General features: G+C 46.4%; 2 protein-coding genes across 3 annotated transcripts in view; one reads left to right on the forward strand and one right to left on the reverse strand.

Annotated features, from left to right (window-relative positions):
* PTPA (protein phosphatase 2 phosphatase activator) overlaps positions 1 to 4638 on the forward strand; it is a 51388-nt gene extending 46750 nt beyond the window's left edge. For both annotated transcript variants that reach the window (XM_074293808.1, XM_074293809.1), the window contains one exon: positions 2602 to 4638. In XM_074293808.1, coding sequence (XP_074149909.1) covers positions 2602 to 2679 — 78 coding nt within the window. In that variant the 3' untranslated portion in view covers positions 2680 to 4638. The remainder of the gene's footprint in view (positions 1 to 2601) is intronic.
* Positions 4639 to 14876: 10238 nt separating this feature from the next.
* Positions 14877 to 17932, reverse strand: IER5L (immediate early response 5 like). The gene has a single exon (XM_074293811.1). It carries the CDS (start codon positions 17598 to 17600, stop codon positions 16416 to 16418), a length of 1185 nt encoding a protein of 394 aa, XP_074149912.1. The 5' UTR covers positions 17601 to 17932; the 3' UTR covers positions 14877 to 16415.
* Between the last annotated feature and the right edge of the window lie 1297 nt (positions 17933 to 19229).

The raw sequence follows: 19229 nt of genomic DNA on the forward strand, positions 1-19229 counted from the left end.
CTGTTTTGGTCCTTTTCTGGCCCTAACTTTTTCAATTGCTAGATTTTAAGAAAGGCCTCTCTTTCTGATTCCTAGCTTGTGCCTTAGGCATGGAAGGATGTGGTAGGAGGAGGGAGTTCCCTGGATAGCAAGGGAACTGTTCTTACCCAGGCCCAGGGCGTTGGCCTCTAGGGGGACAATTAGCAAGGCTTGGCCTTACTGAGTTACTATATTGGCCAGGGGCTCCCATCTGCTCCATCCCCAAAAGATTAAATTTTCCTGTCCCCCAAAGCCACTTTTTTGCCCCTATTCAGACTCCCCATTTCTATTGTTGCTCCAAGTGCCCTGCAGGTTTTGGCAATGAGGGAACTAAAACAACAGGATGTGCTCCTAAATTCTCTGGACTTGTTCTGGGCTTCATATGCCAGTGCCTGGTCCCCAAAAAAAGCATGATCTGGATTGAAGCATTATGTGGGTGGAGCAGAGAGATCTTCTGTCCCCTCACCAAGCATCCTTGTCTTGGCTGATTCTCTTGACTGAGTTCTTGAAGCAAACTGACCTTTAACCCTTGTTAGAATTCCAGAGCCCTGTGGGGTGAGGGGTGAGGGAGAGGCTTTTGAAACTCCTATTACTCTCTTGATGACATAAATGCAATGGTAGCTGTCTTTGCTTCTGTCCCCTGTCATGTTCTTCTCTGGGGATGATCTCCTCCTTCCCCAACCAAATGCTTGCTTTTTCTGTCTGCTTACCCCCTGGAGTCTGACTGTGATTGAAATTGTCTTGTACCGTCATCTGGGGCTTCTCCTCTCCTTCAGTTTCAATATTCTGACATTTCATGAAGATACTCAAGCTGGTTTTCCCATTTCTAGTGAGACTTGGCCTAGCCCTTCTTTCTGGCCTCTTGAGGATGTTGGCCTATGAAATCTCAATTCCATGTGACTTAACCCCATGAAACATCCCCCTTCTTTTTGTAGCTAGCTGTTGAGGTGAGAAGAAAAGCTTTGTTGTTAGTCTTATTTTATGACTGTGGCTTGCTTTTGTCCCCTGGGACTTGGAGATCAAGGCCATATTTTGGCCTTTGCACTATTCCCTTCAGCAGTGGTAATCCATCTCTCAATCTTACCCAGGAGTCATACTCCCAATTTGTTAATGTGGCAGGAGGCATGAGAAGAGGCTTTATGGAGACCCTCATTCCTGAAGTAACTCACCATTCAGAGCAAATGAGTGGTTAGCAGTTAGGATTGCTGTGGCTTTCTTTGGAACCCAGAATAGAGATGGGAGATCTCAGGATAGGACAGATTGGTAGATTTAGATCAGTTTAATAAGCACTAAGATACAAAGCAAAACAGTTCCTGAGGGGCAGCTAAGTATCGAAGTGGATAGAGCACCAGCCCTGAAGTCAGGAGGACCCAAGTTCAAATCTGGTCTTAGACACTTAACACTTCCTAGCTGTGGGACCCTGGGCAAGTCACTTAACTCCAAAAAACAAAAACAAAACAGTTCCTGTCCTCAAGGAGCTTACAGTTTACTTTGTGAAACAAGATATAAGTAAGTAAGTAAGTAAGTAAATGCAGGAAAGTACTCTTTCCCTCAAGTTAACACTAGATGGACCAGGAAAAGCTTCACAGAGGAAGTGGTACCTGAGCTAGCCTTTGAAAAAAGGATAGGCATCTTAGTAGTAAAGACAAGGAGACAGTCCTCTAAGCTTGGAGGGAGCTGCTACATTGAAAGATACATTTTGAGGGTCTTTTCCTGAGTGCTCATAGCTAGAGAGAACACTGCCTTGTGAGTACGAGCTCTCTACAGTTCTATCTCTTTTCCTTTGGTATGTCTCCCTTCTACATCACCAGAGCCTTTGAGCTAAAGGTCTGGTTTACATAGTGTTTACAGCTCCCTTGCTTAGGTTCTCTTTTCTTGTGTAGTATATTAGGATGCTAAGAGTTATTGTTGGGCATAGGAGGATTTCAGTTGGTTCTTACTGTCTTGCTTTGAAGTGCCCAGATGCCTTCAGTCTAATGAGCTTAGAATTGTGAAGCTGGGTCCCCGACTGTTACCCTGTGGATTGGTGTGAAAATGATTTCTCACTTCATCTCCAGGGGACTCAGGATAGGAATCTTCCATGTAATTCTGGGAGTTGTTCTCTTGACTTCTTGTGCTAGAACTTTTATCCTTTTATCTCTACTGCTATTTCTTATTTCTTGATTTTCCTTTTTATTCATACTGTTTTTCCTTTTCCTGAAGGGATACTCTGGGTGGGAATTGGGTTTCTCCCAGTAGAATGTTCTCTTTTGGTAGCAGGAACTCCCAGAACTCTAAGATGGAAGGTAGATAGTTCATTAGCTAGAAGAGAAAGGTCATCAGGAAATATGGGATCAGTGTTGAAACACCTGGTATGTCCTCTGTGTAGTCCCAGAGGTGGAGAATCTTTTCCTCTAAACTTCCTCAGAGTGGCCATTGCTGATGCTCTAATGTAGGCTGTCACCATTGGTCTCATGCTTACTTAGGCCTGATTTAGAAGTGTGACTCTTCTTTCCATAAGTATACGAATGGTTTCAGAGATGTCCTTCTAGCTGCTAATATTAATTTATTTTTGTCATGCTTCTTTTTGTCTTCTGTGTGTAGTGTCTGGAGAAGTTTCCTGTGATCCAGCACTTTAAGTTTGGTAGCCTGCTGCCCATCCAACCTGTTACATCATCATAGAAGAGGCGGGGGAACAACCACCGCTACCCTGGAGGTCACCAGCTCCCTCACCCTGCTCCCTTCACTTTTATAATACCACATCCCTGCTGATCTCTCTGGTCCTTGAGGCAATTCTCCAGGATACATGAACACCCACAGTGCAAGTGCTGAAGGACCCAGAATGGGAAGAATGACCAAAGTGTGGCTGGTCTCCTGCCTTTCCCCCAGAGGCAAGATGAGGGTATATCTGTGGGGAAGCAGGATCCTTATGGCTACCTGACCCCCACCCCACCTCTGTCCTTACCCCACTCAAATTCCCAGTCCCACTTCACGTGCTAAATCTGCTCTGTACCATCATTTGTGTGGGAGATTGATGTGTTTTACTGTTTCCATTAACTTTCTTCATATTTCCTGTTGCCTTTCTGAGTGTTGAGTAGCAGTTGCTCCTAGTGGGGGTAGGAGACCATAGACCAATCCTCACCTCAGAGTACTCATGGACTAGAGAATGAGGGAGATCAGGAGGAGAGAGAAGCCCTGGCTGTTTCCTGGCCATTTTTTATGAGTTTGCTCGCTCCTTCCCAAGCTCTTCTTTTATAACCTAGTGTTGATTTCAGGAGCTCAGTTTTCACACTTGATCTCCTGAGGCCTAAGAAGGGGGCCTTGAGCTAGGGACCAGTGAAAATACAAAGCTAGAGGCAATGCCAATATCCTGGCTGTGGTAAGGCAAAAAACAATTACAATCACACACATTCTAGCTCTTTTTCTCTGTGGTGCTCAGGTCTGCAATCCTCCCTGGGTATAGCCATATTGCTTTACTTTTTTTTTTTTTCTTTTTTCTTTTTTTTTTTTCTGCTGCTGTGATGTGAGATTCTAGGATAATCCAGTTCCATTCTCAGCACTTTCTCAGTAGTTGCCCTCTGAGGGGGTACTAGGCTTTGGGGAGGTGAGGGGAAAGACCTCATTAGATTAGACCTCTACAAATGGTAAATGAGATACACTGGTGGGATTTGGGACTGATCTAGTGGAGATCTTGGCTCCTGGATTCCTTCCGTCAAAGCCATCTTTAAGGTTAGACTCATACCATCCTACTGCTTGCAGCACTGTGCTGGCTACAGGTAAACCACTGTAAAGCAACTGAAAAAGAAAAACTTGTCATTTCCATTCCCTTTTTCCTCTGGAAAGCAATTGTATACCATTGGGTTTCTCCCAAATCCAAGGGCATAAGACAGAGGGGGGTAACAAGACCTTCCTTTGGGAAAGCTGGACTTAACACTATTTAGAGCCATTGTAGGGCGGAGGTAAGTGACTTGCTTGAGGGCCAAATTACAGCACTCTAGCTCTTGGACATTTGGGTTTAAGAATGGGGGTGGTGAACTGGGGTAGGAGTGATGCTGTCAGCACTTAAGTTCAACTTTTCTTCAGCAAACATTTATTGAGCTCTTCCAGAGCTGTTACCAAGAGCTGGGTTTTGCAGGTTCTCCCCATAGAAGCCCCTTCTTCATTAAGTGTTTCTTCCTCTGCTCTTAATATCAGGGTTGTTTTTTCTTTTTCCTTTAAAAAAAAAAAGTTTGATTTAGCTGCCCAGGCCCATCTCCTCAGCTTCTTTTACACATCCCCAGGAGTGGGTAGCACTCCTTTTGTGGTAGGGGGACACCCTGACAAGCACAGTGTATTGGATTTCCTTTTTGCTCTTCTATGGTCCCACTGCCACCACTGTGGATTTGAGTTGAAATATCATCCTGGGCCACTAACCCAGAGCAGTCTAAGGGCTTGAGCTGGGAGAGAAGACTCAAGTTGTATAAAGTTTTCCAAATGTCTTCTAATAGGGCCCCTCGTGGAGTTATGTAGACTGTCATCTTCCTGGCCTTTCATGCAAGGGCCTGCCCACTGTGTGCCAACACCACTCCGTTTTGAGGCTGCTTCACCCTACCCCTTGGTCTTTCATTGCTGTTATGATTAAAAATCTGTTTTGCACCTGGAGCTGATGTGGATGTCTGTCTTGTATACCTTACATCATATACCTGCCCTCTTTCCTCTTGGATAGATCTAGGATCCATTTCCCCTTATACTTGTCTGGTCTTTAAGGTAGGTGAATTTGAATTAGGCTGTTACAGCCATCTCCCCAGCTAAGCTTATTTTAATTACCTGTGTATTGCTGCTGTTGGGAAAGGATCATCCTAAAGTAATTGCTGCTTCTTGGTTGACCTTTGGCAGGGCTGGAATGAAGCTTGGGTCTGCACTGAATAGTTTAGACAGCCTGCCTGGTCCTACTACTAAGTACAGCTGGTCTTTTAGAAGAAGCCATATTTTTATGTCACGCTCATCAGCTCTGACCCTTCAAGCCAAACTGGAGAGACTGGATAAAAAATATTTTCCTTGGTAATTGCTACACTTTTATAATCTTCCTTCCTCAAAGCTTTCCTATTTCTGTGGGTTTAGGCCCACTTAGACTATATTCCTTGGCTTTCTAGACTTTGAATCAGTTGAACAGAGAACTTGACGGAGACTCAAGACTACTAGAAATAGCTTGAATCTCATGAAAGTTACTAAGGGAATGAAAATTGGAGCCAACCAAGACTATTCTAAAGAGTATTAGGAAGTTAGGTGGTCCACTCAAGTACCAATAGGTGAGATTGAGTTATTAACACAATAGTTTGTTCCAGTATTAAAATGGTGATTGAGGTTTAGAGCAGGCTCCTGAGTACATCCCATTTTACTTATTTCCCTGGCTCATAGTTGCAGGTATAAGTGCCACCATCCCAGACTTGTTGAAGTAGGGGGCAGCAGAAGGAGGCATTGCTGAGGTTGACATAGAAGAGGTTCCCACTACTTTGTCCCAAGTTTGATATTTCCTGAGTCTTCCCCTGAGTTATTGTTTGGGGAAAAAATGAGCAGCTAGAAAATGGTGGAGCTATTTAATGAAATTACAAGTTAGGCTATCTGTTTTGAAGAATGAACTTGAATTTGGTTTTAGACATAGGTTCATAAATTTGGAGATGGATGTGATCTTGGATGCTGACTGAGGTACCAGTGGGACATTTAGGTGAGATGTTAGTTGAAGATAATGACCTAAGGAGCAAACATTTCTATATTTTCTTTTTTCCAAGTCTGCTTTGTGTTTGAGGGATTTCTCAAGAGGCTCAGGCCAAAGTCCTCAATCACAGCCCAAGTTTTAATACTTGCTAACAATATTTCAGCTCTACCCATTAGGGTCAAGGGATATAGGGAAAATCTGTCCACCTTTAAGGTGGTTTAACCATTGATTTATTGAGTTTTGTGGACTTTAACTTCATTCTCATTCATGAGGCTACACTTGGACCCCTGGATCTTAGTGATATTGAGGTTCCACACACAGAGATACCTCAGTTATTTTGGGGACTGTTCTGTTGCTAGAGAGGACTTTGGCCTGAGCTTCTTGAGAAATCCCTCAAACACAAAGCAGACTTGGAAAAAGAAAATACAGAAATGTTCGCTGCTTAGGCCATCCCAACTTGGCTCTTTAAAAGTTGTGTTTTTATAAAAGAGGGTTCCATTGATTGGCAGAGAATTCTTTTCAGTCACTTCAATAAACTTGTTTCCCTCAGACTTAAAGGGATTGGATTGTGCTTAATACATAGGGATTTTGAATAGGACACTCATACTCTACTGAGAGGAGAACCTCAGAGTCATAGAGTGAGAGCTGAAACCAACTTCAGGTGAGGAAACAGGTCTAAAGAGGCTTACACTGTCTTTCCTCATTCATTTAGAAGTTTATTTCATTTTGTTTGCTCTAAACAAAATGGAGATGGATTTTTTTTTTTTTTTACTAAAGATCATTTATGGGGTGCTTTAGGTATCCAGTACTAGTGGAAAGACCTATGAGCTAGCATTTGGACACTTTAAGTTCCATGTATAATTCTATAAATCCATATTGTTCCCTGAACTCTTTATTTTTTGAGGTCCAGTTTTCTTCTTAAAAACTTCTTGCTTCTGATATTGAACAACTGAGTGGATTAAAGTGAGTGTTGAGGGAACTGTGAAATAGGAGACAAATATAACAAATGAAATGACACAGATGGAAGTATTTGTAAATTTTAACTTTTCCCCTACAACTAATCATTTTTGGAAAATGTGGGAGAGGAAGAAGGGCATTGTGGCATATTAAGACCTATGCACAAGGAAAATTGGGATAGTATTTTGTCCTTGAATCCCCAGTGCTTAGCATAGTGTCTGATGTTTAATAGGAGATGCATACTTGTTGATTCCCCTTAAAATGAATTCAAGAAATATTTGAGCACCTATGTGCTTATCTCTGTTAGGCCCTGTGGATACTTAAGGGAAGTATGAAATATGGTTCCTGCCCTTCAGGAACTTAAAATTATTTAGAAAGTCAAGACTAATAAAACCCATGAAGATACATGGCTACATTATGATTGAACCTAGTAGAGAGGATCAATACAATTGTTTGCCTTCTGGAAAAAATCTGAGTTTGGGTTTGATTGGGTACCAGAGAAACTCCTCAAGTGACTGGGGGAAAAGAGGCAGATTTTGAAATTGAGAGTCTAAAGGAGAGAGGGAAGGAGGGAGGAAAAGAGAGAGGAAGAGAGAGAGAGAAAGAGGAGAGACAGAGTGCCCATACTTCTTTTCCTGCCTGAATGTGCTGACGACATGATTAATTTATCAGGTGCTTATGAATATGCAGATGGAGGCTCCAGTTTCTGAGCGCCTGTTTCAGAGAGGCCTAGCTGGGACTGGGACTATTGCTACCATCTAGGTTGTTAGGGAAAATGTAGCTAGAAGAGTCCTTGCAAACCCTCTCCCTTATCCTCAAACACATGACCAAGACCCCAAACACTGCTACCTTATCCTGTCTTCCTCTCAATCCCTCTGCCACAGGACATTGCTGGAGAAGGGAGTCCCCTTTAGGTAGAGGTGGCCTGCAAAGTGGATGATTAGGAGTGGAGGGGGAGGGGGAGAGAGCATTGTCAGGGAAGATGGGACATCTATGTAGAGCATAATACTGTTCCTTAAGTTCCAAACTTTGGCCATGAATCCAGAAGAATATGCTGAGACAACAGCTAGTTCTGTTTAATGAGTTGGGAAGAGAAATTATAGGATTCTCACAGGAAGGCTATAGGTAAATGGGAAGACCTCTTATCAACAAGCATTTATTAAGCACCTATTGGGTGCCAGGCATTTTATATGTGTGTGACACACACACATATACATATACACACATGTATATGTGTGTATATATATATATGTATATATGTAAATTCATACCCACATATACATATGTATATGTATACACACAAATGCAAGATAATTTCTGGGGGAAATACTAACAGCTGGAAAAACTGGGATAAACTTCCTATAAAGGTAACATCTGAGTCAAGCTGTATAAGGGCAGAGGGACTCCATTTCAATATTTTTTATCTTTTCACTAATAGCTACTAAAATACTACCATATAATCCATCTTCTTGAATATTATAGTTAATCTAAATTGAGACAGGGCAGGAAAATTGTTAATTGAATTTTCTAAGAACTTCAATTGAAAAGGCATTAAGTGCAGACTGTGTACTGAGGACACAGACAAAAAAATTATTTCCCTTAACAGCTTATATTTTACTGAAGGATACAATAAGTTTGTGCATAGGTAAGTAAAACTTGAAGGAAGATAAGAATTTAGAGAGGTAGAGATGAAGTGGGGAGGGAAATAGATCCCAGGTATGAAAAATTAAACAGAAATCCCTATCATAGAATCCTAATCACATTGGGGGTCTGATAAACTTGGGCATTCCTTGAATTGGAAAAAATCTTAGAAATCACCTAGCTCAATGCCTTCATTCTTCAAATAAGGAAATAGAGATCTGGAGAGATGAATCATGATTCATGTTGCTTGTTAACTTCACTGATTTGTGAAGTGATTTGCTTAAGGGTTATACAGTGAATGCTCTTTCTGCCCACACCATACTTCTTTGTTAGTTCAGCTTTTGAGTACAAAAACATTTACAAAATTGATTTGTTAGATGCTTGTTGATAGTACATATCTTTCCTGTGAATATCCCTTAATATTTCTTCCCAATTCTTTAAAATATAGCAGGGCCAAGTATTGCCTAAGTCCATTTTAGTAGTTTATTTAATTTGATGTTATCTTTACAAACATTACCTTGAAGATCTTCTGGTCTGGGATAGTTGGTGGTAGTGGTGGGAATCATAAGATTCAGAGTTAGAAGGGGCCTTGGAAAATCCCTAGTGTACTCTCAATTTGGAGATAATGAAATTGAGTTCCAGAGAATTTACTCTAAGTCCATTAGATTGTGAGTTCCTTGTGGACAGGGAATGTCTTTTGCCTCTTTTTATATTTCCAGTATTTAACACTGCATTTATATTTTTATATATATTTAAACCTCCCTTCCCTCCATCCTGTGTCTCTATCTCTCTGTTTCTCTGACTGTTTCTCTCTCTGTCTTTTAACTTTCAGTCACTTCTGAAGGCCACATGTCTTTCTCTCCTTTTCTATGATCTTTTGGTTTTCTTTCTTATTTCCCCATTTCCCTGCACCCCAATCTGACAATAATCCTTATTTGTTTTAAGACTTCCACCTGATGTCCCCTTCCCTCTCTAGGCTTCTTTCCATGTTTGGCTGCCTTTGTTTCTTTCGCTCTAGTCAGAATAGCCTATTCCTTATGGCAGAGGCACATCATTCTCTCATCAATTTACTGCTCTTGGTTCACCTCCTTTCAGAAGCCTAAGCAATCACCCTTGTCTTTGGAGGCTTAAAGGACAATATATAGATATATATATATATATACACACACATATATATACACACATATATATGTATATATATACATACATATATATACACACATATATATGTGTATATATATATATGTATATATATATATATATATATATATATATATATATATATATATATATATATATATATATACATATATATATACATATATATATGTATATATATATTTGGCCACTGTAGCAGTCTGGTTGCCTAGAGTAAAGCTTTCAGCCAGGACTGAGCAAGACAGGCTTCCATAGCTGACCCTTAATACATTTTTACTGGTTGGTGTGATTTGCTCAGAATTTTAAAGATGGTAAACAGAAGTCAAAATTAGAAACTAGGTCTTTTGATTCAAAATCCAGTCCCACCACAGCGCATACTGCTTCTCTAGTTCTGATCAACAATTTTCATGATACAGTACATGACTGTCAGATCTATATATCCAGCCCTAGTCTCTCTCCTGAGTTTTAGTTCCTCATCACCACCAGCCTGTTTACATATTTTGGACCAGATGTCCAATAACATCTCAAGATCAAAGGGCCCAAAAGAAAATTCACCATTTACCCCAAATTTACTCTCTTCTGAACTTGTGAACACCATGTGTAGTCACGCCTGGAAGTCCAAACAACATCTTCCAAATGAGGCCTTTTCTGATCCTTCCAATTGCTAGTGCCTTTTCCCAATTATCTTGATTTATAAATTTATTTTGTATATACTTATATATGTGTTGTCTACCCCAATACAAGGTGAGCTCCTTTCTGCCTTCAGGAAGGGTCTTAATTTTTGTATTGACATATCCAATACCTAGTACAGATCATAGCACATGAGTTCTTAATATTTATTGATCAATTGATTTAGCTGGAGAAAATGTAGGATTAGTAGGAGAAAATGTAGTACTGGCCTCAGGATGCATCTGGCAGATGCTTTAAAAAATAAACCCTGTATATGTACTTCTCTGTTGTCATGTGTCTTGGTTTTTTTTTTTTGTTGTTGTTGTTTGTTTGTTTTTTAATATTTAAATACCAGGCCAGGAGGAAAATTCCCATTCATTCATTCATTTAACAAACAATGTTCCAAGTCTTGGTTGAGTGCTACAGGAGAAACGAAAGAAGACATGCTCCCTATACTGACAAAAACCTTGCTATTTATCTATCAGGGTTTCTGATTCATTGAAGTATTTATGCTGCAGACATATATACAACTGCTTATATACAAGAGGCCCACATCCATGCTCTAGCACACATTTCCATTTCAACCGGCCCTGACAAGGACAGAAATAAATATTCAGACAATCACGACAGTGAAAGATACACATTGGTTTATGACGCTGAAGTGCCTATACATGCATGGAGAAACATCTGACACGAAGTCCCTCTGGCTGTTCCTTCCTCGAGGCCCAGGCCCTCCCCAGCCCAGGGTTTCTCTTGAGGCTGGAGGCAGATCCCTGAGGGTCTTGGCTCTTTCCACTGCAGCAGGCTAGTTGCCTGGAGCAAAGCTCTCAGCCAGGCCTGAGCAAGACATGTCAAGGGCAGCAAGACAAGCGTAATCCCAGGGTACTAGGAGAGCCTTACCTCTCCATGACCCGGGAAGATGGAAGAGTCGGGGGCTCCCTGGGGGAGGGAGTACTTGCGGGCCGCTGGTGCTCTCCTGGTCTCTCCTACTTGCCTGCTACCAGTTCCTTCCAGTCTGTCTCCCCAAACATCAGCCTACAGAGCCCTTCTGGAGCCCCCTAAATCAATCAAAAGCAGTTATTAAGCACTACATGCCAGGCTTTGTGCTAGAAAGAAAACCTTAGGAGACCAGCGAGAAGGCGTTTTAGGAGAAGGGCCTTATTTGTGGCTACAAAAGCCCTTCTGCTTTTGTGAGTTAGAAAAAACATCCAGTTTCTGCTTTGGGCTAACAGAAAAATCCAGTACAGGCAGTGTCTCTAACCACTCTCAAGGTCTGAAGGCCAGATGGCTTTCCCTCCTTTTCTATTATCTTTCCTCTAGTCTCCCTCCCCTAGTTCCCCATTACCCTCCACCCTAACTTGACAATAACCTTTGTTTGTTTCAAGACTTCCACCTGATGCCCCTTTCCATGTTTGTCTGCCTTCTCCAGCAAAGTCAGGCCCTCTCTTTTCTGCTCTTTGTTTCACTCTGGCCAGAACAGCCTATTCCCCATGGCAGCAACACCATCTTAATCTTTCCACATCTCTGCTCTTGGTTCTCCTCCTCCCAGAAGTCTATTTTGGTTCCACGGATAATCATCCCGGTCTTGGGGAGCTTAAGGGACAATGTATTTCCAGGACAATACCTGTGTCATCATTGAAAAAGGAGAATTTTTTTTTTTTTTTAAAGCCAACTCCCAGAGAGCAAATGTCTTGATTAGGTACTTGGGCTTTATGTCATTCATAATAAAGTCTTAAGGCTTTTTAATAATAATGGTAATCTGATGTCTGCATCCTGAGGGCAGGAGCTTTCTCTTCTGCTGTGTACAAAGTGTTGTGGAACAAATTATATGTAGTGGAAAAACCGTGTTATGGTTAGTGATGAGACAGGAGTTGGGAAAGCAGAATAGTTTCCTTGAGAGAGGGGCCACTTGTCACCTGCCCTTCCCCCTCCTAGTACCCCAAAGCTCTTTGCCTTTCTTGCTGTGGGTTAGACCAGTCTGTTAGACCAGTGGTTCTCAAACTTTGATCTTGAAAACTTGCTTTTGAAACAAAGAGATTTCATTGGTTGGTGTATGGGTTATAGCTTTAGATATTTGCCATTTAGAAATTAAACTTTTATGATAATTGTGAAAATAATGTTGACCTCCTAGGCCTCCTGAATAGGTTTTGGAGTTTTCCAGGAGTTTCTGAATCACACTTTGAGAACCACTGTGTTAGCCTAATCAGGAAAAAGAGGGCTGAGATTCCCAAGTTGGGATGGAAGGGATCCCATCTCATCAGGGTGACAGACAGTCAAGTGTGGTGGAAGACTCCCTGGAGCACAGGAAGCCACGCTGGAATTCCAGCTCCCCCCTCCCTCCCCAGGTGATCTTCTCTAAGCCACTTAATCTCTTTGTCTCCTTATCTATAAAAGAATGGGGTGTGCTAGACCAGGTCTGGGCTCCCAACCAGGCTTTCTTCCATAAGGGACCTCTTTGCCGATCTTGGGAAGCCCACAGAGCCCTTCTCAGAATTTTTTTAAGTGATAATTGAAGGAAATGCTAAATTTCAGTTAGCGAAAATGGAGATGTAATGTTTTTTCATCCAAGTTCTCAGACCCCTGAAATCTCTGCAACAGGTTAGGAACCCCTCCCTGCACTATGAACTCTTCCGTTCCATGCTGTGACTCCACCGGCTAAGGGGGGGAGGGGGGAGGTTGCGTTTAGATCCCCCAACCTGTAAACCCAAAGCCCGGACTGGGAAGAAGAGACTTCAGAGAGGAGAGAGACTGAAGGAAGCTGGGAGAGAAAAACAGTCGGGCCTCGCTCTCGGCCTCCCTCTGCCCCTCTCCTTTTCCCCTTTCTCTGGCTTTTCCTCTGCCCACGTTTCAGCGGCCTGGATCTCCCAACAAAGAGGCGCGGTACAATCGGGGATCTCTGTCCGCAGAGGAGAAACATCCGCTCCTCTTCCCATTCCCCATCGGGATGTTTGCCCCTATCCGGAGAAGAGGAGTCTGTGCTCCAGCAGGGAGGTCTCTTCCCCCTCCCCCGGCTGCGAGCAGGGCCGCGGACAGACGGACGCTCAAACCAGCTTCGCCCGGCGAAAGGCGACGGAAAGGGAGCTCTCTGCAAGCCCGGAACCCCATTCCCCATCTCCCCGACCCTCAGCACCGAGACTCGCTCCGTTTCCCCAGATGGACGCTAGGGGGAGCTCTGGCAACTGGCTTCGCCTTCTCCGCACGGCCCTATCTGGGTTAGGTTGAGCTTAATAAAATATATATCTCACTATATATATTTCCACGGACTTGCAAAAAAAAAAAAAAAAAAGAAAAAGGTGGTGGTCGGGATGGGGAAGGTATCAAATTCCGCCCCCCTCCCCCCAAGGAGCAGAGAGAAAGTTATGGTTCCAGGGTGGAATCGTTCCCTTTCCCGACCCCGTTCCTCCCCGAGCGCCCAGGTGCCGGCCTCCCGCCCCCCCGGACTCGGTACCCTGGGAGAACGGGTGGCAACTTGGCCCGGGGCAGGACGAGGGCAGGCAGGGGAGCCCGTGCTGCAGGGGCAGCGCCTCTGCGGGGAGGGCTGGATCCGGGCTGCAGGGGGGGGGGGGCGGGAGGGGCGCACTTTGGGGCTGGGGGTGAAGGGGAGAGACACGGGGGGGAGTTTTAGTGCTGGCAGAGGGGGAGGCCCACGCGAGAGAGTGAGCGGAGGAATCTGCCCGCGGTTCTCCGCGCCACCAGCTCCCCCGCCCCGCGAACACAGAGAACCCCGGCCCAGACGGCGGCAGAGGGCTCAGACGTGGATGGATTTGGTTCTAGCTGGAAGGCTCAGGGGCTCGGCTCTTCCACGCTGAGGCCGGGTCATAGGTGCTAAATGCAAGAGAGTGCCCTTAGTGCCTGGGGGGAGGGGAGAAAGAGAAAAAATTCTATGTGTGTGCGCGCAGACATATATGCATGTGTGTGCACATGTACAAACGTATATATGCATGTATACATCACTACACCACCAAGTGGCACAGAGCAGTGATAACTAAACTTAGAAAACTTGCCCAAGTTCCTGTCAAGGAGGTGAAGACGCAGCCACTGACAGAAAAGCGCTGAGAGAACCCACTGTCCGGCCTTTTGGGAGGCAAAATCGTCCCCCCCTCCGGTTGTTCTCACGGGGACCCTTTTACTTTTTTATTTTTATTTTTTAAAGGACCTTAGAAATCCTATCTAGAGAGATGATTTTCTTGTGATCTTTGAGTGGGATTCATTTTTTGGATGATTCCTTCCCCCCTCCTCCCCTTCTCCAAGACTCAGCTCAGGCTTCCTTAAAGCCAGGATCAGAAACAGTTTTAATCAAACAATCCTCCAAGCACCTCCACACCATACTGAACTCTGAGGAAGAGTCAGGGGGGCTTCTCTAATTGGGCTGCTGGAGACGGACGTCCAAGGGAAGGAAATGTTGGAGACCTCAGGAGAGGAGGGAGGGGCTCCTGGGAGGAGCTCAAGAAAACTTCACCTCTCAGAGAGATGAAGATCGGAAAGAAGGTTGAATTAGACGCCAAGGTCCCCTTCAACCCTGACATTCCAATGTTAGATACTGGGGGGGGGGGAGGAGAGGGGAATGGGAAGGAGGAGAGAAAGCGGGAATAAGGTTCTAATTGGAGTCATTGCCGCACTCTGTGTGCTTGAAACCAGGCCTTCCAGGGCCGTCTGGTCAGCTCTCAGATACTCCGAGGTGAGAGGGTTTGGGTAGCACTTCTACCTCAACTCTGACTTTCCCTTCCCCCAAATGTCCCTGAAGAAAAAAGCATAGCCATCATATAATTGACTTTTTATTAAGATTATAAATTTAAACAAATAATCTGAACAGTTTTACCCGGTGATATACAATTTCATATGCACAAAATACAAGGATACAAACAAAGAGGGCAGTGAAGGGAATGTGTGTCAAACTAGCAACTTTTGGGTGAGGACACACAGTGTTGAGTGTGGCCTGTAAGACAGGCTGCCCAGAAACCCACCTTTTTACAACAAAAGGTCTTTAAACTAAACAAAAAATATTGATACATATCTGAAGACTACAGGACAGTACTCCTCACAAGACCAAAGGATGCTGGTTTTATGAAATCCGATTGAAGGCTCAAACCAGAACACTTAAACTTTAATAAACACACACACACCACATTTGACCAGAGACTTGGTTAAAAGAAAAAAAAGTTCTAAATCGACTACTTTTCCTGGCTTCCCCATGGAGGGTGAGGGAGGATAGATGAGTTACAGATCAAGGTGAAGGGATAAGTTTCCTCCCTTCACTTATTGAATGAAAATTAAGTCCAAAGAAAAGGCCTTAGTGCTGTGCATGATGGGAAATGTAGTTTAGTTTGCATGCCCTCCACTGGATTACACCCCCCTCCTCCCCCCAAAACAGTGTCCAGCTCATGGGAGGGTTCAAAGATTTCTGGGAAAGAACTAAGGTCAGAGAAGACTGAAGCCCCTCTGCCTATTTCCCCCAGAATTACGATTGTGGAGGAAGGGAGGGAAAGAAGAAAGGTGTCACAGAAAGATTGGGAGGGAGGGTTTTTAAAATAGCATTAAAAAGTTGAAATATTTTTATTTCTGCCTTCCTTTTGAAAATGCTAGCGATCCACCTAGAGTCAAAGGCTGGCCAGGAATGGAAGCATAGACTAAATGGAAGCCTTCTTCAAGCTATTCCTCTTTCTCTAATTCTTCCTTTTTGGACCAAATTTTTTCAAGAGGGGAAAAAAAAATTAGATCCATCTCTTACTCTTCCAGTACAGTTCCTTCAGCTGATTCTTGAATTCAGTTGAAAGAACTGACAGCTTTGATGTGGAATTGATCAGACACTAATCCTTCCAGGGATATGATAAATCTTCCCTCCATTTCCCCCTTAACTGAGTGCCCCTAAGGGTAAGCCAGGCACTCCCCTTAACCGGGGTCAACACCAGAACCTAAGCAGAGTTTCTGGCCTCCGAGCTGAGCTTGTAACCCATCTTTCCCCCCAAATTTCCTCTTACAGCAAGCAGCCCTCGCCTCACGTGGCTGCCTCCTCCACCGTTCACCATTGCAATCGATACAATTAAAAAGAGAAAGATAAACACAAAGAATATTTAAATAGGCGCTTTTTATCTCTGCAAAAATAAAGTCCAAGATCTTACATTTTTTATTTTACAATTTATAAAACATTAGCTGTCTCCCCTCCTCCCTCACAGAACACCCCATAACTCCCCAGGCACCCCCTCCCCTCTTTCCCCCATTTCCCCTAGTCTTTTGTCTCCCACCGTTCCCGCACCCCTAACTGTGGCCGGGCACTGTCTATCCCAAGCTCCCCTGGTCCCTAGAAGGCCACGATGGCCCGAGTCCAGGCTCCCAGACTGGCCAGAGCCTGCTTGCTGCACAACTGCCCGTTCAGAGACTGCTCCGAGTCCGGCTGCCGGCTCACTAGCCCAGTGAATCCCGAGCCGAAAATCGAGATCAAGTTTGATATGTTGGAAGCGTCCGGGTTCGACTCTGGGCAAAAGTCCTCAAAGCGGGCACGCTTGCAAGGGGTAAAAGGGGGCCCGCCCCCGGGGGGCTCTCCCCCCAGCTCCCCTCCCTCCTCCTCTTCCTCCTGTCCAGGGTAGTACTTGCGCTTGGTGCCTGGCAGCGCGGTCGGGGCCGGCACTGCGGGGCCCAGTCCCGGGGCGCCCTGCCCGCCGCCGCAGCAGCAGGGGCACTGCGCCGAAACGCAGCAGTCCTGGTGCAAGTAGCCGTTCTCCACTGTGGTCACCACGTGAGTGTCTAGGTCCAGGACGGTGGTCTGACTGCTACAGTGTAGACTTCCCCCCGCCACCGGGAGCGGGCTGCCGCCGAAGTCCGAGGTGAGCGGGTACACGCCGCCCGGGGCGCAGCAACCGCCGCTCCGGTAGAAGCCGGGGGAGGCAGTGGAGGAGGAAACAGCAGAAGAAGCAGCGACGGAAGAGGAAGAGGAAGGATTGGAGGAAGGGTCCCGGGTACACAAGGCTGGAGGCGGCGGCGGCTGCTGCTGTGGGGAAGGGCTCGGCTGGAGCGCCAAGGTCTCCTCCCGGTGGTGCGCGCCGGGCAAGAGCGCAGCGCACACGGGCTCCAACAGCTCCCCGGCGCCCCCGCCTCCGCTAGCTCCTCCCGCGGGCGCCCCGGCGGCGCAGCTCCGGAGCTGCTGCAGCTGCTGCTGGTGGTGGAGGTGGAGCTGATGAAGCTGGTGTAGTTGCTGCCGGGCTCCCGGATCCCGTTCCTCCGGGTCCCCGGGAAGTTGGAGAGGGCCGAACTCGGCCATTTCGCCCGGGGAGCTCATCATCATGCCGCCACCGCCCGAGTACGGGTGCTGCTGCCGCCGGTAGAGTTCGGCGTAGCGCTCGCTCAGGTAGAGCTGCCGCGCGTTGCGGAGCACGTAGGAGACCAGGAGGTTCTTGTGCAGCTTAATGCCACCGCGCTGGGTCCGCGAGCTGTGGATCTTCCGCAGAGAGATGGTGATGAGGCTCTGGGCGTCCAGGGCGCACTCCATACTCCTCCGGAGGGACTCAGCACCACCAGCCGCCACCGCCTCCCGCCACCGCCGGGCGCATAGACACGCACAGCTCCGCGCGGCGCGGGCACCGGGAGACTTGGCGGGGAGAGCGAGGGTGGAAGAGGCGGCGATGGGGACTTGGGAAGGGGCGGGAAGCCGTGGGCAAAGGGTGGGGATGGCTGCCTCCACGCTCGCTGCAGCGATGTGGAAGGAGGAGGAAAAGGAAAGGGGAGTCTCCGTTCAGCGGGCAGACATCGCTCGGAGAGGCGCTGCCACCATCCCCACTGCGCGCCCCGTCCGAACCCGACCGCGCAAAGCAATGAGCCTTCGCCGGCCCCAACCCCCGCTATTTATCCGAACGCCAGCGCCCCGCCTCTCGCTCCCCAGGCCAACCAGAGCCCCAGTCGCGGTCGGAGTGACAGGGGCCGCCCGCCCCACAGCCGTCCGTCCGTCCAATCAGACCAAGGCGGTTCCTTTGTCCTATTCAAATAACGAACGGACCCAGGGCCGCTGCCGGCGCCGCAGTCAGCGCTGCCTGGAATGTTCTCAGGAGAGAGGGCTGGGAGCTGCCGGGGCCCGGAAGGCTGAACCTGCAGCTGCCCCTCAGCCAGGACCGCAGTGACTGTAAGAGACACACCCCCAGCCCCTCCGCGCTCCTCCGGTTGCGAAAATAAACAAAGAGAAACAAAGCCCCAGCTATTCTTCCCTTCCCTTCCGCGACACAGCCCTCCGGCTCCCCATGGAGCAGTACAGAACGCTCACCTGCGCGACGGCCCCTCCCCTTCCCTGCCGCTCTGTCTCACCTGCGGCAGGTGTGTTCGCGCGCCATTTCTCGCGGTCTCCTCGGCAGCAGGTTCCCGCCCACGGGCACGTGACCTGCCCTTCTGCTCTGCCTCGCTTGACACCTGCACAGGCTGAAGCTCGCGCGGGTTCGGGTTTCTCTCAGAGCTCTCCTAGCGTGTGGGGTTGGCCCAAGGGCTTCTTCCCGGCCTTCTCCCCCTTGTTCCCGATCCTAGGGACCTTTTCTTGTCCCAAATGGCCTTTCCTGTGGCAGGCTGCTTTCTGTGTCTCAGCCACCGTCACTTCACATGTCTCCAGGGGAGTCTCCTCCTCCCCTCCCCTGCCCCTCAGACCTTTGCATGCACGGCCCGTTCAGCCCTGACCTTTCCCATTAACTCGGCCACAGGAAGCTTTCATTTTATGAGGGGTCCAAGCAGCCCAGTGAACAAGAGTTGGGAAACAGGAGGACCTAACTTTGGTTCAGAGTAAGAGAACTTGTCTTAGAGCTAAAAAAAAAAAAAAAAAGGCCTTCATTCCACAGAGAAGGAAACAGGCTCAGGGGTGGTCCTCCGTGGACTAAGATCCTATGAGTGCATTAGGAGAGTTTCTCTTCCAGACCAGTGACATTTACGCCACTCAGAAGTCAGAAACCACAGAAGCCTTTGAAAGATTTCTGGTTTGCTCATTTTAGTCCCTAACATCTATTTATTACCTTAATCTCCAATTTCTACTATGTCAGAGAGTGACCTCTGAGAATCCATGGTGAGAAGATGCCTTCACCATTTTGCAAATGGGAAAAATTGAGACCCAGAGATTTAAAACCATTTCTAACTTAATTGTTTTTGA

Source organism: Sminthopsis crassicaudata, chromosome 2, assembly GCF_048593235.1.
Source record: "Sminthopsis crassicaudata isolate SCR6 chromosome 2, ASM4859323v1, whole genome shotgun sequence".
Lineage (NCBI taxonomy): Eukaryota > Metazoa > Chordata > Mammalia > Dasyuromorphia > Dasyuridae > Sminthopsis > Sminthopsis crassicaudata.

What these genes read in the sequence shown, in the direction of transcription:
- IER5L (XM_074293811.1), bottom strand. Translation starts at nt 17,600, where the DNA reads ATGGAGTGCGCCCTGGACGCCCAGAGCCTCATCACCATCTCTCTGCGG.